Below are 18,351 nucleotides of genomic sequence, written 5' to 3' on the forward strand. Positions count from 1 at the left end.
TTATAAACTATTTGTCATAAACCCTGGGCGAAAAAAAACAATTCCATCACGACACTCTGTGGTGTAAGTGGTGCCATCTTGCACTGTGAGAATGAACAGAAAACATTCCATCATTTAAGATAATAGCAATCCAGCTTTTGAAGCCTGGACAAATTATATAGCACCATGTACACGGTTCATCAGAAGGAAGAAGTTGGTTGTAGACTGTCTGCCTCATGGAGGCCACTAATGTTGCCTGTTTTTGTAAAAGTGATACAGTATATTAAAAGCTGCATGTAATTAGATTTGAAACCTCATTGCTGACCAATGAACATGTTTGACAGGTCCCAGCTCCTCTCCTCGTTTGCCACGTGAAAGAAAACCATCACACCCTCTTTCAAGGCCAGATATGTCAACTCAAGGTCAAGGCCCCCTGTCAAAGAACGGATCAACAAGAAGCCCTGTGACAGGTACACAATTTCATCTTTGTAGCCCAGTACTCCTATTGTTGTTAATTCTAACAAAAATCAACAGTAGTGATAATTAATACCAGTTTCAAATTAGATTCTTCTTAGCTAACTTTTATCATGTACCACTAGTTCAAATTGTTAGTGGAGGTCCAGCATATGCCACAGAAATAAAAAGGAAAAAAACATTCTGCCACCCAAACCTGACCTCAATATGCTTGCAGTAAAAATGTAAACTAAAAACATTCACTGTTGTGACAGTTTTACTATTATTTTTTCAAACCATGCCTTTCAGTTGCGCCATGCATTTTATTGTTATTTTTTGTGAAGGAGTCGAGAATAAATAAGGACCTAAACCAGCACTCAAACCACGGGCAGCTACAATGTTACAATGCCGCTTACACATTTATTAACAGTAACTTTCAAAAGAAGATGTATGATAAATCACCCGAAATACAGGCAACATAAGTAGCAGTCATTTAGAGATAAAGAATAAATTAAAGCCACATTTTGAAGCACCTTTGTCGCCGAAGAGAAAAGGAACTCTTGGATGTAAACAGTGTGCAAAGACTTTGAAGACACTAGAATGAAGAGAACCAATGGGTGATGTTGGCTTATCCCACTGCCCTGCATCTGTGCTGTAGTAGGCAGAGGCAGAGTGGGAATGGCAATTTAAAAGACCAGTGGATGAAGCCCACTGACCACGAGCCCATGTCTGTGTTTATAAAAACAATAGTTCAGCGACAGAGCTTATGCTAGGTCAAATGGCGGGTCTCAAAAGAATGAATGGGAACAGCTACTCATTTTGCGAGTTTTGTCAATACCTCACATACGTTAATGTTATTTAAGCCAGTAACAAAGCACCTAATCAAGGTAGACCTAGATGTGTGGAATTAAAACATGCTAATCGACATTAGCAGTTATGCCTTACTTCAGTTTCCATACTGTCTAAATTGACTTTTTATACTAAACTTTTTAGTTTCTTCTACTATAACAGTTTTTCTTCATTATCAATAAGTGACATATATTTAACAACTGTAATTCTGACCAATTCTACAGAATTTAAATGGCTGATCGCTTCTTTCCAGTACTACGGGGGAAAAGATCTCCTTTAGGTCTCCCATTATATTGCTTATTTTTAAGATAGTAGTACAATATTTTATAATGCCAGTCTGGATTGTCCCTGTGCTTAAAAAGAAAACATCTCTTTACTTCAAATAACAAACTCACAAACCAGCCAGCATGTGTCTCCCTATTCAATGTAGATTTGTTATTGCTTCCTCAATTTTCCTTTTCAGAATGTCAAACTGAGTGGGATGGTGGGATTTCCATCTGTGACCTCTGCGGATAATATGTGCAGAGCTCCCATACAAGCAGTGACAATCAGGGCCCTCTATGAAAGCCTCTCTTCTGGTGCCAGTTTATGGTCATTTCAGACACCCTGCTTCTTGATCATGTCCTTCCTTCTAATGCAGGTAGTACAAGAACTCAGCCAGTGAGGACACGTGCTTGGCCCTTGAGCCTGAGTCACTTGTGCAGACAGGAGTCACTCTGTAGGACAAAGACCGGGGAGTGGACAATCTGCTTCCCAGTTATTACACTGGTCTTTACAAAGACCTCCAAAGACAGAATGTCTTCTCCTGGGCATTTACACTACAGATGAGCAGGCTCTCTTCTCTTCCATAGTTAATAAAACTGCGGAAACACTGATGACTCCCCTTAATTCAGATCGCCTGACTTCTACTCCTTTCACTGAAGTCCTTTCAGAGGAACAGACTTCAGAGGCCATTTGCCTTTTAATGAAGATCTCAGTGAGGCAATTTGTGATGTCTAGGAAAAGCCTCAGTCAGTTTCTATAGTTTCATGGACTTCTTCCAGGAGGCACAGACCAGCCCCCAAAGACCTTGCTTATTTATCAGCCCATCCAATACCTGAAAGCTTGGTGGTGCAAGCTTTATCTTCGTACCTGAAACAAAACAAGTTTGAGTGGCACCTCATTACAGAGTTGCAGTGCTCCTTGCATTCGGTTGTGCCAGGTTGCCTGGCTGTAAGGATTAGGAATGCTGTCTGTCTGTTCACAAGATACTCTTATGCTTGGGCAGGTGGATGTGGATGATGGCTGTTTGGAAAATTCCAGCCTACCAGGAAATGCAGAGCTGCTCCATGGGTCCAGTGGAGGACGGCATGGTCGCAGTGGTACAGGCCATGCAGATGGCTTCAGACTCCAAGCCTGGGTGAGGGCATGCAGTGGACTTAGCAGTATCTGTGGCCCTCTCCTTGAGATGCCATTGCATTATCAAAAGCTGTTTGAGGAGAAGACAGGTAGAATCCTGGAGATATTCAAGCAGAGTTATGCTGCCACCACAGCCCTGAATTTGACTTCCCCGACAAGCATTTTACACCCACAGTGTCACACTTTTTGGGTGGAGCAACCACTTTTGTAGACTCCATAAGCAACCTCATCGACTACTCTTTCATAATGAAGAGGGCAGAGGTACAGGTAATAACGGTACAATTAGCTCCTCCTCCTCCTCCTCCTCCTGTTCATCCACACCAGTTACACCTAAACCGCTCTGGAATCTCAGTGTGACAATTTCATAGACTCCCCGTGGAGGGTGAATGACAGATGTCTGCTTCTGTTAAGAACATCAAGGCAAAGACCTTTGCCAGTGGATATTGTTAAGCTTCAGTGCTTAATTTGTGGAAAAATAAGTTGCAGGGCCCATATCATCTCTCAGGAGGCCCCACTGCAGCTTTCACCACATGCTGTCCCCAACATCATTGCCAAATGCCTGTTCCATTGCTTCCCACTGAAGATCCTAGCATTGTTATCCAATTTGCAATATAAGTTCACCTGCTGATGTTTAAAAACAGTCAGACAGCACCTCGATGTTGTGGGCAGTCATGAATATGTGCAGGTATCAAGAAATAAGTGCTGTGGTGAACATTGGGAAACACTGGTGCAAATTAAGCACTGGATTGCACTCTGCCTTTTCTGAGTAAGCCACCACCTATTGCCTCTCTTGATGTAGTTGTGGCAATATAATTGGTACCTGTAGACGGAAGTGGAAAGTCTAGATGCATTGGATTCTCCACTTGAAAAAAAGAAATGTATTTCTTTGGCTACTGTCTTTGAGGAGGAGAGATCTATATTATTCTACTTTCATGAATTGTGATCCAGAGAAAAAAAAGGAAGGATGAGAACAATTTCAGGGCTTGACTCCTTAATTCCTAGACTGCGCAATGGTGTGGTGAGTGGTGGCTCGTGCTGAACCCAATGAAAGACCACTGAGAAGGTGAGCAATACTAGACAGATGTCCTCATCAACCAGAGCTTACAGTTGCTAACTTGGTACTTGTAGAGTTTATTTCCTTGCTACGTCTGGAACTGAATCCAGGTTAAAAACAGTTCAGTAGCATAGAGGCTGTCACAGATTCTGAGAATCTATAGGAACTAAGTTTGTTTTTTCAGTAGTGGTGTCATCTGGCAAGATTGTGGTGTAAATGGAAACACGTCTTCTTCCAGGAAAGGATCAACTATTTGAAGAATTAAAATAGCTACCTCAACAGCCCAGTATTTCATCAGTGTTGGTGAAATGGTGTTCTCGGCATAGTATGAAGGATATGTGAAGGCTAACTTGTAGGAAGGATAGTGTGTCCTTATGGTTGAAGGGTGTCCATTTGGATTTGTCAGATTTTCAATGAAGTTGGTAATGTTAGACACACTTACCGCTGAGCAAGGACATCCTGGTTTTTGTGTGGCATCAATCCATGCTTGATCATTTTAAAAATGCTATCTTGTACTTAGAGAGTTGGGTTATTTAACTTCTAAAACAATATTTTTAGTATGGCTAGTAAGGGCTTAGTGTATCCTTTTGTTAGGGCTTGGAGTTGCGAGGGTGTTGATAGCTTTGTTCATGTATTTCCTAGTTTTCTCATTATTCTTTTTATTGTATAATTGAAGTCTTCTGAGTACAGAGGATCTTGGCAGGAGAAAATGTGAATGCATTAGCATCTCACAGAGTCACTACCATGAGTAACTTGAGATGACTCCCTGGCTCTAGCACCTCTTCCTCCAGCCTCAGTGGAGATCTCAAAGCATCTAAAGTCCAGGGTTGCTGTCAACGAAGGAGGCAGTGGAACAAAGCAAAATTAGCCCAACTTGACAAAACGTAGCATGAACGTAGAGCTTATTGTTGTAAAAAGGGTGAAGTGCAGACAACCTTGATAGTTTGCAGACCACATCTCAGGCATGGCCCACTGGAAAAGACACTGACTCTGCCCAGGACCTGGTAGCAATTGAGCAACTACTGTATGGAGAAAGAAGATACTTGAAGATGTCCTATTACTTTTATTGTAAAGCACTTTGCCACTCTTTAGGGTCTAGTAACGCTCTGTCAAAAACTCTAAAATAAAATAGAACAAATAAATGGCAGGAAATATATAACTCTCATGGAACAAATAATTCAGCAATAGCACTTTTCCTTGGGTAAAACCACCAAGTTTGACAAAGTGCCTGTTCAGGATATCAATAGATTTTGTCTCGTTAAGATATTATTTGAAAATTCTCCAGACATCTGGTTTGTTGTGAGTTCTCTATGTGTGGGTTCTGGACTAAGATTACAGTGGAAAATGTGCTGATTTTTAAGAAAATCGAGTAGGGATTTTGACAAAAAAAAGTGGATGAATTTTTATTAGCTTATTTGCGCCAAAGAAAAAAGATGACTCCTCAATGGAGGGACTATTCCTTTATTAGTACATAACAGATAGTAACCCAAGGGTTTCCAAATGTTTGCTTCCGAGATTCCCAGCTGGTCTGTGGAAGGTCATCGTGCCTCAAGAAAAAGGCAAACCATGTACTTTTTGACAGGATCCTCTTGCTGTGTCTCCGAAAGGGCAAGCCGTGATGGACGGGAATGTTTCAGTCAGTCTTACCCACAGGGAATTCCCCATTGCAGCCTTTGATGCCATCATTGTTTAGCTCGAAATGAGTCTCGATGTGTTTGTGTTCCCATTCAGCAGAACCTCAGCCGAGCAGATCGGGAAGGATAATCCTTTTGGGTGGTTTTCATTGGGGGGGAGGGGGCATAACTGGCGTACTTTTTTCTGGCATAATTTCCAAACATTACACATAATTATGCTTAATTGTGTGAGAAGGGAAATCCAGCATTTAGCACTATTTTCGTCGAAAATGGGCTTGAGGATACATTGGGTACTAAGAAAATAGCAATAAATGCCACAAGAGACCAACAGTAGTAGCCAGCAGCCACTCTCTCTGTTTCTTCGCTCCTGTCGAGAATGTATTCACCACAGTACTGTTAATTACTCCAGCTGGAGTAATCACGTAGGTTTGGTAATTTTGCATCACAAGAGTAATGTGTAAATTACTGAAATTACTCCAATCACTTGGTGTAATTAAAATTTCTCCTTTTTAGGGGCCAGCGCAAAGCGCTCCGTCCTGTGTTGTAATCTCTCTTTGGGCTTCAAACCACACCCATGTCACGTCAGTCTTTCATTGGTTCACGGGCTTGCCTTTTAAAATCTGCTTGCTTTTATTAGTAAAAGGCATGCATACATCATACCTTTTCTGGTGTTTAGCCCTCCTCAAGCGCACTGACCATGTACTGAAAACATACGAGGCACTATGTTTTCCGTCCAGATTCTGGACTACTTTTTCTCTTTTTTCGCAGTGCGATCTCGCTGGGCAGAAGTCGAGCGCTTTGCATGAGATCGATCCTGTTACGTAGGTAATTGCACTTTTGCCAGTTACAGGGATAATTGTACTTTTGCCGGTTACATGGATAATTGTACTTTTGCCGGTTACAAGGACAATTGCACTTTTGCCGATAGGTTTCACTACGAGTGAACTTTTATTTCCCTTTGTGTGTCTGCTTTGCGCTGATGGCGGCCGTCAGCTTGCTTATGTGAAACTTTTACTTTTCAGTTTATATGTCAAGAAAAGTCTGGTTAGTTGTGTGAAGCTGTTTTACTTTTCATTTTCAACTTATGTGGCAAGAAAAGTCTGGTTAGGAGTTTACAATGCCAATTGCTCTAGCTCGAGCAAACGCGAGACCCATTGCATTGCAAATGCTTGTTGATTCAGATGGCCAAAGGAGTAGACTGCTACTCTGAGCAATCTCCAGTGGTTGCTGTTGATTCAAGCATGGGCACACGTCACTTTTATGCTTTGTAAGGGCCTCTGTATGCAGCCAGTGGACGGCAGTTCTGCTTCGGTTTTTAAGTCTGGTTTCTCTGATATGTGTGTGTTTTCATCTATCCCGCCTGCCCTGTAGAACCAACGACACATTCTTCACTCGTTCATTCACTTCTCAGTCAAAGGTCAAGTTATTGACAGAAGTAATGTGACAGGAGAGTAACTAACTACTGTGGACGTGACTGCTATGGATGTCACAGGAGAGTGGCTGCTCTTGATTTTAGAGGAGAGCGACTGCTTTGTTGCAGTAGGGTGACTGGTGCAGATGTCATAGGAGAGTGTTTGCAACAGGTAATACAGTGAAATGACTATTGTGACTGTCTCAAGAGAGTGGCTGCCCTCGCTGTTACAGTAGAATGAATGCTGTGGATGTCGCATGAGAGTGACTGCTAAGGATGTTACAGGAAAATGTCCGCTATTGATTTTAGAAGAGAGGGACTGCTATGGATCTTAGAGGTGGGTGAGTGCTGTGAATGTAACAAGAGAGTGGCTGCTGTGGATGTTACAGTTGAGTGTCGGGTGCTGATTTTAGAGGAGTGTTACTGCTAGTGACTGCTATGAATGTTAGGCTATGGTGACTGCTGTAGATGTCGCAGGAGAGTGACTGCTACTGATGTTACAGTGAAGTTGCTGCTATGGGCAGTACGATGGAGATGCCACAGGAGATAGCTGCTATCTGCGTTACTGTCGCGATCACAGTAAAGAGACTGCTACGGGCATTATTGTTAGAGATGTCAATGGAGAGTGTTGCTATGGGCGTTACTGTAGAGATTGCAGGAAAGTGGCTGCTAAGGGCATTACTGTAGAGATGTCACTTCAGATTGCTGCTATGGGCGTTACTGTAGAGATGTTACAGTAAAGTGACTGCTGCGGGCATTGCTGTTAGAGATGTCACTGGAGAGTGCTGCCACGACCGTTACTGTAGAGATGTCACTGGAGTGTGTTGCTATGGACGTTACTGTAGAGGTTACAGGAACGTGACTGCTATGGACGTTACTGTAGAGATGTTACAGTAAAGTGACTGCTACGGGCATTGCTGTTAGAGATGTCACTGGAGAGTGCTGCTATGGGCGTTACTGAACAGATGGAGAGTGCTGCTATGGGCGTTACTGAAGAGATGTTACAAGAGAGTGCTGCTTTGATCGTTACTGTAGAGATGTCGCAGGAGCGTGCTGCTATGGTCGTTACTGTAGAGATGTCACAGGAGAGTGCTGCTATGGGCGTTACTGTAGAGACGTTACATTAAAGTGACTGCTATAGGCGTTGCTGTTAGAGATGTCAGAGGAGAGTGCTGCTATGATAGTTACTGTAGAGATGTCAGAGGAGAGTGCTGCTATGGGCGTTACTGTAGAGACGTTATATTAAAGTGACTGCTGTGGGCGTTGCTGTTAAAGATGTCAGAGGAGAGTGCTGTTATGATAGTTACTGTAGAGATGTCAGAGGAGAGTTCTGCTATGGACGTTACTTTAGAGGTGTCACTGGAGAGTGGTGCTATGGCCGTTACTTTAGAGGTGTCACAGTAGAGTGCTGCTATGGGCGTTACTTTAGAGGTGTCACAGTAGAGTGCTGCTATGGGCGTTACTGTAGAGACGTTACATTAAAGTGACTGCTATGGGCGTTGCTGTTAGAGATGTCAGAGGAGAGTGCTGCTATGATAGTTACTGTAGAGATGTCAGAGGAGAGTGCTGCTATGGGCGTTATTGTAGAGACGTTATATTAAAGTGACTGCTGTGGGCGTTGCTGTTAGAGATGTCAGAGGAGAGTGCTGCTATGATAGTTACTGTAGAGATGTCAGAGGAGAGTGCTGCTATGGACGTCAGTGTACAGATGTTACAAGAGAGTGCTACTATGGATGTTACTTTAGAGGTGTCACTGGAGAGTGGTGCTATGATCGCTACTGTAGAGACGTCACCGGAGAGTGCTGCTATGCATCTGTTATCAGGACTTGACCTCTTTTTCCTTTCATTTTCTCAAGGTCCGGTGAAACGCAGCGTCAGTGCTTCTGGAGGAGAGCGCCAGCCCGGGGCAAGGTATGTATGATTTACGCTGTTTAAGTTACCAAGTAATTGCTCGGCGCAGCAGCGGCCATGTGAATTCCTTGGCAGTGCGCTTAAGGTCACAGTTATTAAATTCAGTATTTTTCACCCGTGTTTGGAGCATTCTGATGAACCAGGTTATTTTGCCTGAACATAAATGTCGGAGGGGAAATTACTGTTTTTTATGTACATCTAATTTAAAGTTACAATTTGTTTTGGGCAGCGTTGCAGTCTATGAAGTCAGCTGTTTGATTCTGTGAGCAAAAGCATTATTTTCAAAATGCTTGGCACAATTGTATATAAAATATAAACCACGTCGAGTTTAGAGCTGCATTCTACTCTCAGGACAGTTGCATTTCAATGTTTTTAAAATAATGCACATCTCTCTGCAAAGGATAGTTGCATTTCAGTGTTTGTAAAATAATACACATCTCTCTCCACTGTGGCTGGGGAGCTGGTAGGAGCAGTGAGGTTCCCCTGCCCCCCCCCCCCCCCCCAACTTGAAAAAACGATAATGGGTTGGGACCAGGTGGGCAGAGGTGGCACCCACAGAAAAAAATCAGTGGCCGTTCCCGCAGCACCACAGTGGTTCTTGGCTGGGGAGCTGACGGGGTCATTGGGGGCCCTGCCACTCCGTTCAGTGGTGTGGCATAGAGTGGAGCAGAGGGTCATCGAGTGGACTAGAGTGAAGCAGAGTGGAGTTAATCAAAGTGAAGGGTTTTAGAGTGGAATAGCATAGAGTGGAGTGTTGTGAGTGGAGTAAAGTGTCATAGAGTATAGTGTCGTGAGTGGAGTAAAGTGTCATAGAGTGGAGTGGCGTGAGTGGAGTAAAGTGTCATAGAGTGGAGTGGCGTGAGTGGAGTAAAGTGTCATAGAGTGGAGTGGCGTGAGTGGAGTAAAGTGTCATAGAGTGGAGTGTCGTGAGTGGAGTAAAGTGTCATTGAGTGGAGTGGAGTAAAGTGTCATAGAGTGGAGTGTCATGATTAGAGTAAAGTGTCATAGAGTGGAGTGTCATGATTGGAGTAAAGTGTCATAGAGTGGAGTGTCGTGATTGGAGTAAAGTGTCATAGAGTGGAGTGTCGTGATTGGAGTAAAGTGTCATAGAGTGGAGTGTCGTGAGTGGAGTAAAGTGTCATAGAGTGGAGTATCGTGAGTGGAGTAAAGTGTCATTGAGTGGAGTGGAGTAAAGTGTCATAGAGTGGAGTGTCATGATTGAAGTAAAGTGTCATAGAGTGGAGTGTCGTGAGTGGAATAAAGTGTCATAGAGTGGAGTGTCGTGAGTGGAGTAAAGTGTCAGAGTGGAGTGTCGTGAGTGGAGTAAAGTGTCAAAGAGTGGAGTGGCGTAGCATCGTAGAGTGAATTAAAGTGGCGTGGAGTGTTATAGAGAGTCATAGAGTGAGTGTCATGGGGAGGAGTAGAGTGGCCTAGAGTGAAGTGGCGTAGAGTGGCATAAAGTGGAGTGATGTGGAATGTTGTAGTGTAGAGTAGGGTAGAGTGGAGTGTCATATAGGGGAGTACCGTGGTCTTGAGCATGGGAAAGTGGAGTGACATATAGTAAAGTGGTGTACAGTGTTATAGAGTGATGTAGAGTAGTGTAATGTAGAGTGTAGTGGTGTGGAGTAGAGTGGCGTGAAGTGGCATAGAGTGAATGTGCTTAGAGTGGCGTGGAGTGGAGTGGCATAGAGTGGAGTATGCATGGTGTGGTAATGCACTGCCATGACAGACAAAATGTTTTTAATTGAAAGAACAATTACATTTGCAGAGACATTCAGTTTCACTGATACAACTATACTGCACATAAACTATAATGTGTTGAAAGGGAATCACCATGTGAAGTGATGTGTTTTGATTCTATTCAGATATTTGTTTCCAGTACACTTCAAAATTATAAAATAAAGTTTCATGTGTGCTTTCCTAATTCTGATTTATTCTGAAATATTTGCATAACAGACATTTCAATCTTGTTGAGCGCTAGAACAACACCTTTACTAAGTAAGTAAAATACATTTCTAGAGCACACTGTACCCAAAGCTATGACAGCACTACAGAACCCAAGAGCTGCAACAGAGGCAGAGAGAGGAAATGAAAAAGACAAGAAAACCTTACACAGACTCAAAGGGGAAAAAAAAACATTTCTCACCCTCTGATAGTCAGATAACGCCTTTCACCTTGAAGTCAGAGAAACAAAAGTAAACACCAAGCTCCCTCAGAAGTCAGAGCCTGACATTTGACCTCTTGTGTTTGAATGCACAATAAATGTGACAAGATAAGAACAAAATGTAAAGGCCTGGTTACAGAAAGCAAGCACTGTGAAAGAATACATTAAACAGGCTATGCTCCATGGGATGGACTAACTCATGCTTGACAGCTTAAAATAAGTAAAGCCAGCAAATAGAATGCAAGCAAATGTGAGTTACAAACCACAAAGTCAATGATGAGTAACAGGCCCAATGCATTCCTAGGCCAGCTTTCCGAATGTCCCCAAGATGACTTTAGCAAACCAGAAAGCTGCGCTGTCCGGTAGGCTTTGACCTAAAAAAAACACAGCAAATTTCCTTGGTTCATTGAATCCATGATCCCAGGGTAGCTTAGCCATATACTTTTAATGCACTCTGAACAGGAGCTGTATGGTCCTCAGCTAGAGTGCTGGGACTCCTTGTGATTGGTTGTGGCAGTGCTTTGTGGTCTAAAAAATACTTTGAAAGGACACAGACTTGCTTAATGCTTTTTTAAATACCTTGGCACATACTTTGAGACAATCACTGTTATTAAACATTGTAATTTGTGAAGTTAAAATCTGCATATGAAATATACAATCTGATAGAGACTTCTAGTTGCAGATTCCTTATCTTATAATTTTTCCCAGGCGTCAGACTGGATACGGAGATTTTTTCTTCAGCAATACCCTTGCGCGACGTTGGGTCGTGGTCGCCGTGATGTCGGGAGTAGTACATAGACGTTGCCTCAGAGCAGTGACGTCAGTTCTTTTTATTTCTGCGCCGCGCTGATCTGGAGAGAGCAACCATTGGTCTCTTTTTGACCAAATTCGACTCTTTTGTTGACTTTTTGGTGAGTTTTTTGGTGCATCAAGTGATGTCCCCGAAGACTGGTTTCAAGCTATGCATGGAATGTCAACACATAATGTCGCTGATGGACCCAAATCAGGTCTGTTTATGGTGTCTGGAGCGCGACCACGACCCAAAGTCATGCTCCGAGTGCCGGGCCATGCACCCGAAGGCCTTGAGGGTGCAGTCCCTCAAGCTGATGGCAGCCCGTTGCTGGGCTCCGTGTAGGCCCCGGTCTCTCTCGAGGGGAAGGCCTCAAGACCGGTCATGGAGCCACCAGGTGAAGAGATCCCGTCATCCTTCAACTTCACCCCTTTGCTCGGCTGACGTGATGCGGGAGGAGCATCGATGCTCGAGGCCTCCGTCTTCGGAGCCTGCTTCTGGGTCCACTCCATGCCTCCCCGAATTTCCGGGAGCGGGGGCAACCCCTGCCCAATTAAAGGAGTTTTATGATGCCATGTGCCTCATTTTTTGGCAAACAGACCCGCTACAGTGCCCTCGGGCTCAAGGGGTTCAGCTGGGGGCTATTTGTGTTCCACGCCAGCAGCTCCAGCTCCGGCCACCGAAGTCCCCTCCGGATCCACTCTCGGATCCGCATGGGCACTGGTTGTACCATTGAGACCTTTCCCAATGTCGGTTCGATTGCAGATGCTTCCGACATAGGTGGTGCCCACCATTGACTTTGACCTGATCCTGTTACCCGACTACTCGGAATCAAACCGGCGTCGGCCGACGATGCCTCCTTCTTTAATGGGGCCTATTCACCCAAGGTTGGATTCCGACCCTTCATCTTATGGGTACAAATTCGGCAGAGGAATGGATGGGTCCCTGGACCCTCATGAATACCAGGATGACCCTAACTTGGACTGGCCACAGGAGTTGGATGAGGCCAGTGGTCTGGATACCTCTCCAGACACTGGCATGCTGTCTCCTCCTACCGTGGCTATGGCAGAGGGAGCAACTTATTCCATGAAGGCCAGTAGGGTGGCTGAGGTCCTCGGCCTTCAATCAATCAATCAATCAAACAAATTTCTTAAGTGCACTACTCACCCGGTAGGATCTCAAGGCGCTGGGGGAGGCTGCCTTGAGCTGCCTACTGTTCAGGTCAGGTCTGATCTCCTGACAGAGGTGCTTCAGTCAGGGGCTTCCACATCTGAGCCTTTTCTTCCATTCAATAAAGCCCTCACAGATGTTCTTTTGGGTACTTGGTCCAGACCCAACATAGGGGATCCTTTCACCAGGACTATTGCACACCGTCATCGGCCCACCCGAACGACCCTAAATTCCTGTCTCAACACCACACGCTTAAGAGCCTTGTCATCCAAGCATCCTCATCCTCAGGTGTATTCCCTTCCGCACCCCCGGATAGAGAATCAAAAAGGCTGGAACAGATTGGGAAGACATGGTTTCGTCCTCCAGTCTTGCGCTGCGGTCAGTGAACACCACATGCCTTTTTGCCGCTGTACCTACTCTCTGTGGGATACGGTCATGCAAGTTCTGCCGCAGATACCGAAGGAGGCCCATGCTATCGTCTCCCAAGCTGTCACTGATAAGAGAGACACGCCAAAGTTCACTATCAGATGTGGGATGGACACGACCGACTCTCTAGACAATCAGTCTAGGTTGATCAGTTGCAATGGCGGTGGCCGTGAGGCGCCACGCCTGGTTACGTACATCTGTTTTTTCGGGAGATGTCCAAAAGACTTTTATTGACATGCCCTTTGATGGCTCCTGTCTCTTTGGAGACAAGACGGACTCGGCTTTGGAGAGGTTCAGGGACTCCCGGGCTACGGCTCAGTCCCTCGGCCTTTCCACTGCCCCTCGTCACCAACAGTCTGCCTTTCACCCCTTTTGTGGCCACGGAAGGGGCTCTCTGTCGTGTCCCCATCCTAGCCACTGTGCAACTCATGCTGTTTAGCTGCTGCATGGCCGGGGAAGTAGAATCCCACGTGCGCGTGGGACAGGGAACCAGAGGTCTGCCCAGTCCACCCCTGCCCCTGCGGCAGCCTCCAAACCATCCTAGTCCATCCCCTCACTCCGGTCCAGTTGGCGGCAGGATTCGCCATCACCTGCCCCACTGGGAGTCCATTACTAATGGACAGGTGGGTTTTGGAGCTCATTCGAAGGGTCTACTCCCCCCCTTTCGAATCTGCCCCACCAGCCATGCCTCAATCAGTCAGCCGTATTCTGGAGGATCATTTGGCACTTCTCCGCCAGGAAGTTGCGGCTCTTTTGGCCAAGGGAAGCATAGAGATGGTCCCTGCGCCAGAAGTAGGTTGTGGTTGTTATTCCTGCTACTTTTTGGTGCCCAAAAAAGACAAGGGCTTATGTCCTATCCTAGACCTTCAGACCCTCAATCTCTTCCTCAAGAAGGAGACATTCAAAATGCTCACCCTGGCTCAGGTCTTGTCTGCCTTGGACCCAGGAGACTGGATGGTGGCGTTGGACTTGCAGGGTGCTTATTTCCACATTCCCATCCTGCCTGCCCACAGATGTTACCTACGATTCGTGGTAGGTCACGATCACTTTCAATTTATCATTCTCCCCTTCGGCCTTATCAGCGCCCCTCGGGTGTTCACGAAAGTGATGGTGGTGGTTGCAGCTCATCTGCGCAGGTTGGGGGTTTCAGTCTTCCCCAACCGTGACGATTGGCTATTAAAGACAGACTCACCCCAGATAGTCATCTCCTGCACACTCTAATTCGCTCAAAAAGAGACCAACAGTAGCTCTCTCCCGATCAGCGTGACGCGGAAAGAAAAGAATTGACGTGTCTATGTACTACTCCCGACGTCATCACGGCTACCATGACACCAACGACACCCGTGTAGTCGACCGATGCCACCTACCGACATTCAAGGGTATTGCTAGAAGAAAAGATCTTCGGATCCAGTCTGGCGCTTGGGGAAAAATTCTAAAGTAAGGAATCTGCAACTAGAATATGTCTCTACCAGATATATCGTTACCGATAAAAATCAATTATTTTTATTGATTCATTTTTTTTACAAAGTAACTAGATCTGCTTTATTTTTGTTGATGTGTTGACACTTTCATAAAGCCAATAGGCCCAGACATTTTTATAATTTGAGCTTTTGACAAAGCCAGGAGATCATCCTTAATTAAAATGACACCACTTACCTTGTTATTTGTCATAGTCAGTAGTGCACAGCGGCGGGGTTTGGGTGATTGTGGAGATTTTAATTTACAAAACAAAGGTTAAATTGACTTTATGGTTAGGGATTGTAAGAGTGTTACTTTACATTAAAAAACATAGAAAGTCACTGATAAATAAAAGGTGAGCGAGACGTTATAGTTAGAAGAAAATATCAGATAGAAAATACATTTTTAAACTAACAAAACCACTGAAATTCACCAGTTCTAGCTATCTCAGGTAACTATAAGTCATGCCGTGAAGTAACTATAACTCATGGTCCCACCATGCACTGCTGATTGCCTCCCAAATTACATCACTCATGACATTTTCTGTGACATCATTGATAACACCACTACAGCATCTGAAATTACATAATTGATAGCATCACTATGCATGACGGAGGCAGGAGTTATAGCGACTTTAGGCACATGTTCTAATTACTTGAGATAACTATAACTTTTGAATTTACAGTATTATATTTTAACTGACAATTTCACCCAACTGTTGCAGGGAACATATATATATATATATATATATATATATATATATATATATATATATATATATATGTCAGAAATGGGGTAATGGGGTCTTTGGTTGACAGTCAAGTTACCCCCTGTTCAAGCAAGGACCCTCACTCTCTAGTCAGGGTAAAGAGAATCACCCTCAGCTAACCCCTGCTTACCCCCTGGGTAGCTTGGCAGAGGAGTAGGCTTAACTTCAGAGGGCTAGGTGTAAAGTATGTGTACCATCACACACAGTAACTTAATGAAAACACTACAAAATGACACAATACAGGTTTAGAAAAATAGGAAATATTTATCTAAACAAAACAAGACCAAAACGACAAAAATCCACAATACAGAAGTCGAGTTATCAATAACAAATGCAAAAAGAGTCTTTAAGTAGTTTTAGCCACACACTAACACTGTCAGCATGAAAAAGTACCTTGTGCGCGTCAAAAATAATCCCGCACAGGCAAGCGCATGTCAAAAAGGGCTTGCGCTGTGTTGATTCCACTCACAAGCGGGACCGTGCGTCGTTTCTCCTTTCGCCGGGTCGGGCTTGTCGTTTGTTTTCTCCTTGCAGGAGAGCGATGCGTCGATCCGGTCAGCACTCTTGGGTCCAGGCAGGCCTTGCGTTGTTTTTTCATGCACAGCGGTACTTGAGTCGGAAATCCAGCTGCACGATGATCCGAAAACCCCGCAGCGCGGGTTGTGATCTCCAGCCTCCGTCAGTTATGCTGCCCGTCGTTTCTTCTGCTCCATGCGTCGATTCTCCGGTCGCGTTTCCTGCGAGCGTCATTCCTCAGCTGCAGAGCCAGCGGTGGGTCGTTTCTTCAGCCACAGATCGGAGTCGCGTCGATCTTTCCCCCGCACGGCGCTCTGTGCGTGGATTTCCTTGTCTTTAGGCTGCCAGCTTCTCCTTTCATGATCCCAGGAGCTGGATGGGCACCACAGGGCAGAGTAGGAGTCTCTCCAGAGACTCCAGGTGGTGGCAGACAGAAGCCTTTGTTGTCCCTGAGACTTCAAACAACAGGAGGCAAGCTCTAAATCAAGCCCTTGGAGATTGCTTCTCAAGATGGAAGGCACACAAAGTCTTTGCCCTCTTACTCTGACAGAAGCAGCAACTGCAGGATAGCTCCACGAAGCACAATCACAGGCAGGGCAGCTCTTCTTCCTCAGCTCTTCTCCAGGCAGAGGTTTCTCTTGTTTACAGAAGGGTTTTCTAAACTCTGTGGTTTTGGGTGCCCTTCTTATACCCAATTTCTCCTTTGAAGTAGGCCTACTTCAATGTAAAGTTTCTTTTGAATGTGAAATCCTGCCTTCTCCAGGCCAGGCCCCAGACACTCACCAGTGGGTTGGAGACTGTATTGTGTGAGGGCAGGCACAGCTCTTTCAGGTGTGAGTGACCAATTCTCCCCTCCCTCCTAGCACAGATGGCTCATCAGGATATGCAGGCTACACCCCAGCTCCCTTTGTGTCACTGTCTAGTGTGAGATGCAACGAGCCCAACTGTCAAACTGACCCAGACAGGCAATCCACAAACAGGCAGAGTCACAGAAATGGTATAAGCAAGAAAATGCTCACTTTCTAAAAGTGGCATTTTCAAACACACAACTTAAAATCAACTTTACTAAAATATGTATTTTTAAATTATGAGCTCAGAGACCCCAAACTCCACATGTCCATCCACTCCCAAAGGGAATCTACACTTTAATCAGTTTTAAAGGTAGCCCCCATGTTAACCTATGAGAGGGACAGGCCTTGCAACAGAGAAAATCGGATTTAGCAATATTTCACTGTCAGGACATATAAAACACATTACTATATGTCCTACCTTAACCATACACTGCACCCTGCCCTTGGGGCTACCTAGGGCCTACCTAAGGGGTGTCTGACATGTAAGAAAAGGGAGGGTTTAGGCCTGGCAAGTGGGTATACTTGGCAAGTTGAATTTACAGTTAAAGCTGCACACACAGACACTGCAGTGGCAGGTCTGAGACATGATTACAGAGCTACTTATGTAGGTGGCACAACCAGTGCTGCAGGCCCAGTAGTAGCATTGGATTTACTGGCCCTGGCACCTCTAGTGCACTTTACTAGGGACTTACTAGTAAACCAAATATAATGTGCCAATCATGGATAAACCAATTACATACACATTTTGTAAAGGAGCACTTGCACTTTAGCATTGGTTAGCAGTGGTAAAGTGCCAAGAGTAACAAAACAGTAAAATCAGAGTCCAACACACATCAACAACCTGGGGAACAGAGGCAAAACATTAAGGGAGACCACGCCAAGGATGAAAAGTCTAAATATAAATATATATATATATATATCTATATATACTACTGGTGGTCGCCAGTAGGTAGTTATAGTTAGGACCTAGTTTCCTTAGGAAGAGTGTTTTTGTTTTGCCAATAACTTTGGCGCTGCTTGAATCTTCACAAAATTTTCAAAACTAATACAACAGTAGGTTCAGCTGCTTTCTTGAAAGTTCAGCAGTGAACCGTCAAGTGGGGGCCAAGAAAAGGGGGGGTCCTAAAACACATTTTTCTCATTAATTTCCAATAGGGATTTTGAACAGAACTACAGACTTACACCAAATTTGGCAGAAAACTAGCTCTTGGTCCAGAAAGCGTGCTTTTTGTTATTTTATGTACATCCATTCAGTAGCTTCCAAGATATTAGAGTTTAAAAAATATAGATATATAGGGACACGGATCCTCTGTGGATCCGGACTCAGATCTGCGGATCTGGGGGAAAAGCCTGGCCCTGATTGCCTGGCTGTAACCTGACAGAAAAGTTGCAGCCGCCTTTTTGTTTGTCACATCCGCTGGAGGGTGGGAAAAGAAGAGTGCAAAAACATAAGGGGTCAGTGTACAGGTACCCTGACTCCATAGGACACAGACCCCTCCTGTGCTAAAAAAATCACCC

General features: G+C 44.7%; 1 protein-coding gene across 1 annotated transcript in view; it reads left to right on the forward strand.

Moving 5' to 3' along the window:
* Positions 1-18,351, forward strand: part of NEK10 (NIMA related kinase 10) — a 681,202-nt gene that overhangs the window by 495,710 nt on the left and 167,141 nt on the right. Inside the window, exons 29-30 of the mRNA XM_069212020.1 lie at positions 324-449; positions 8,635-8,689. Coding sequence (XP_069068121.1) covers positions 324-449; positions 8,635-8,689 — 181 coding nt within the window. The remainder of the gene's footprint in view (positions 1-323; positions 450-8,634; positions 8,690-18,351) is intronic.

The sequence above is a fragment of the Pleurodeles waltl genome, chromosome 10 (genome assembly GCF_031143425.1).
Source record: "Pleurodeles waltl isolate 20211129_DDA chromosome 10, aPleWal1.hap1.20221129, whole genome shotgun sequence".
Lineage (NCBI taxonomy): Eukaryota > Metazoa > Chordata > Amphibia > Caudata > Salamandridae > Pleurodeles > Pleurodeles waltl.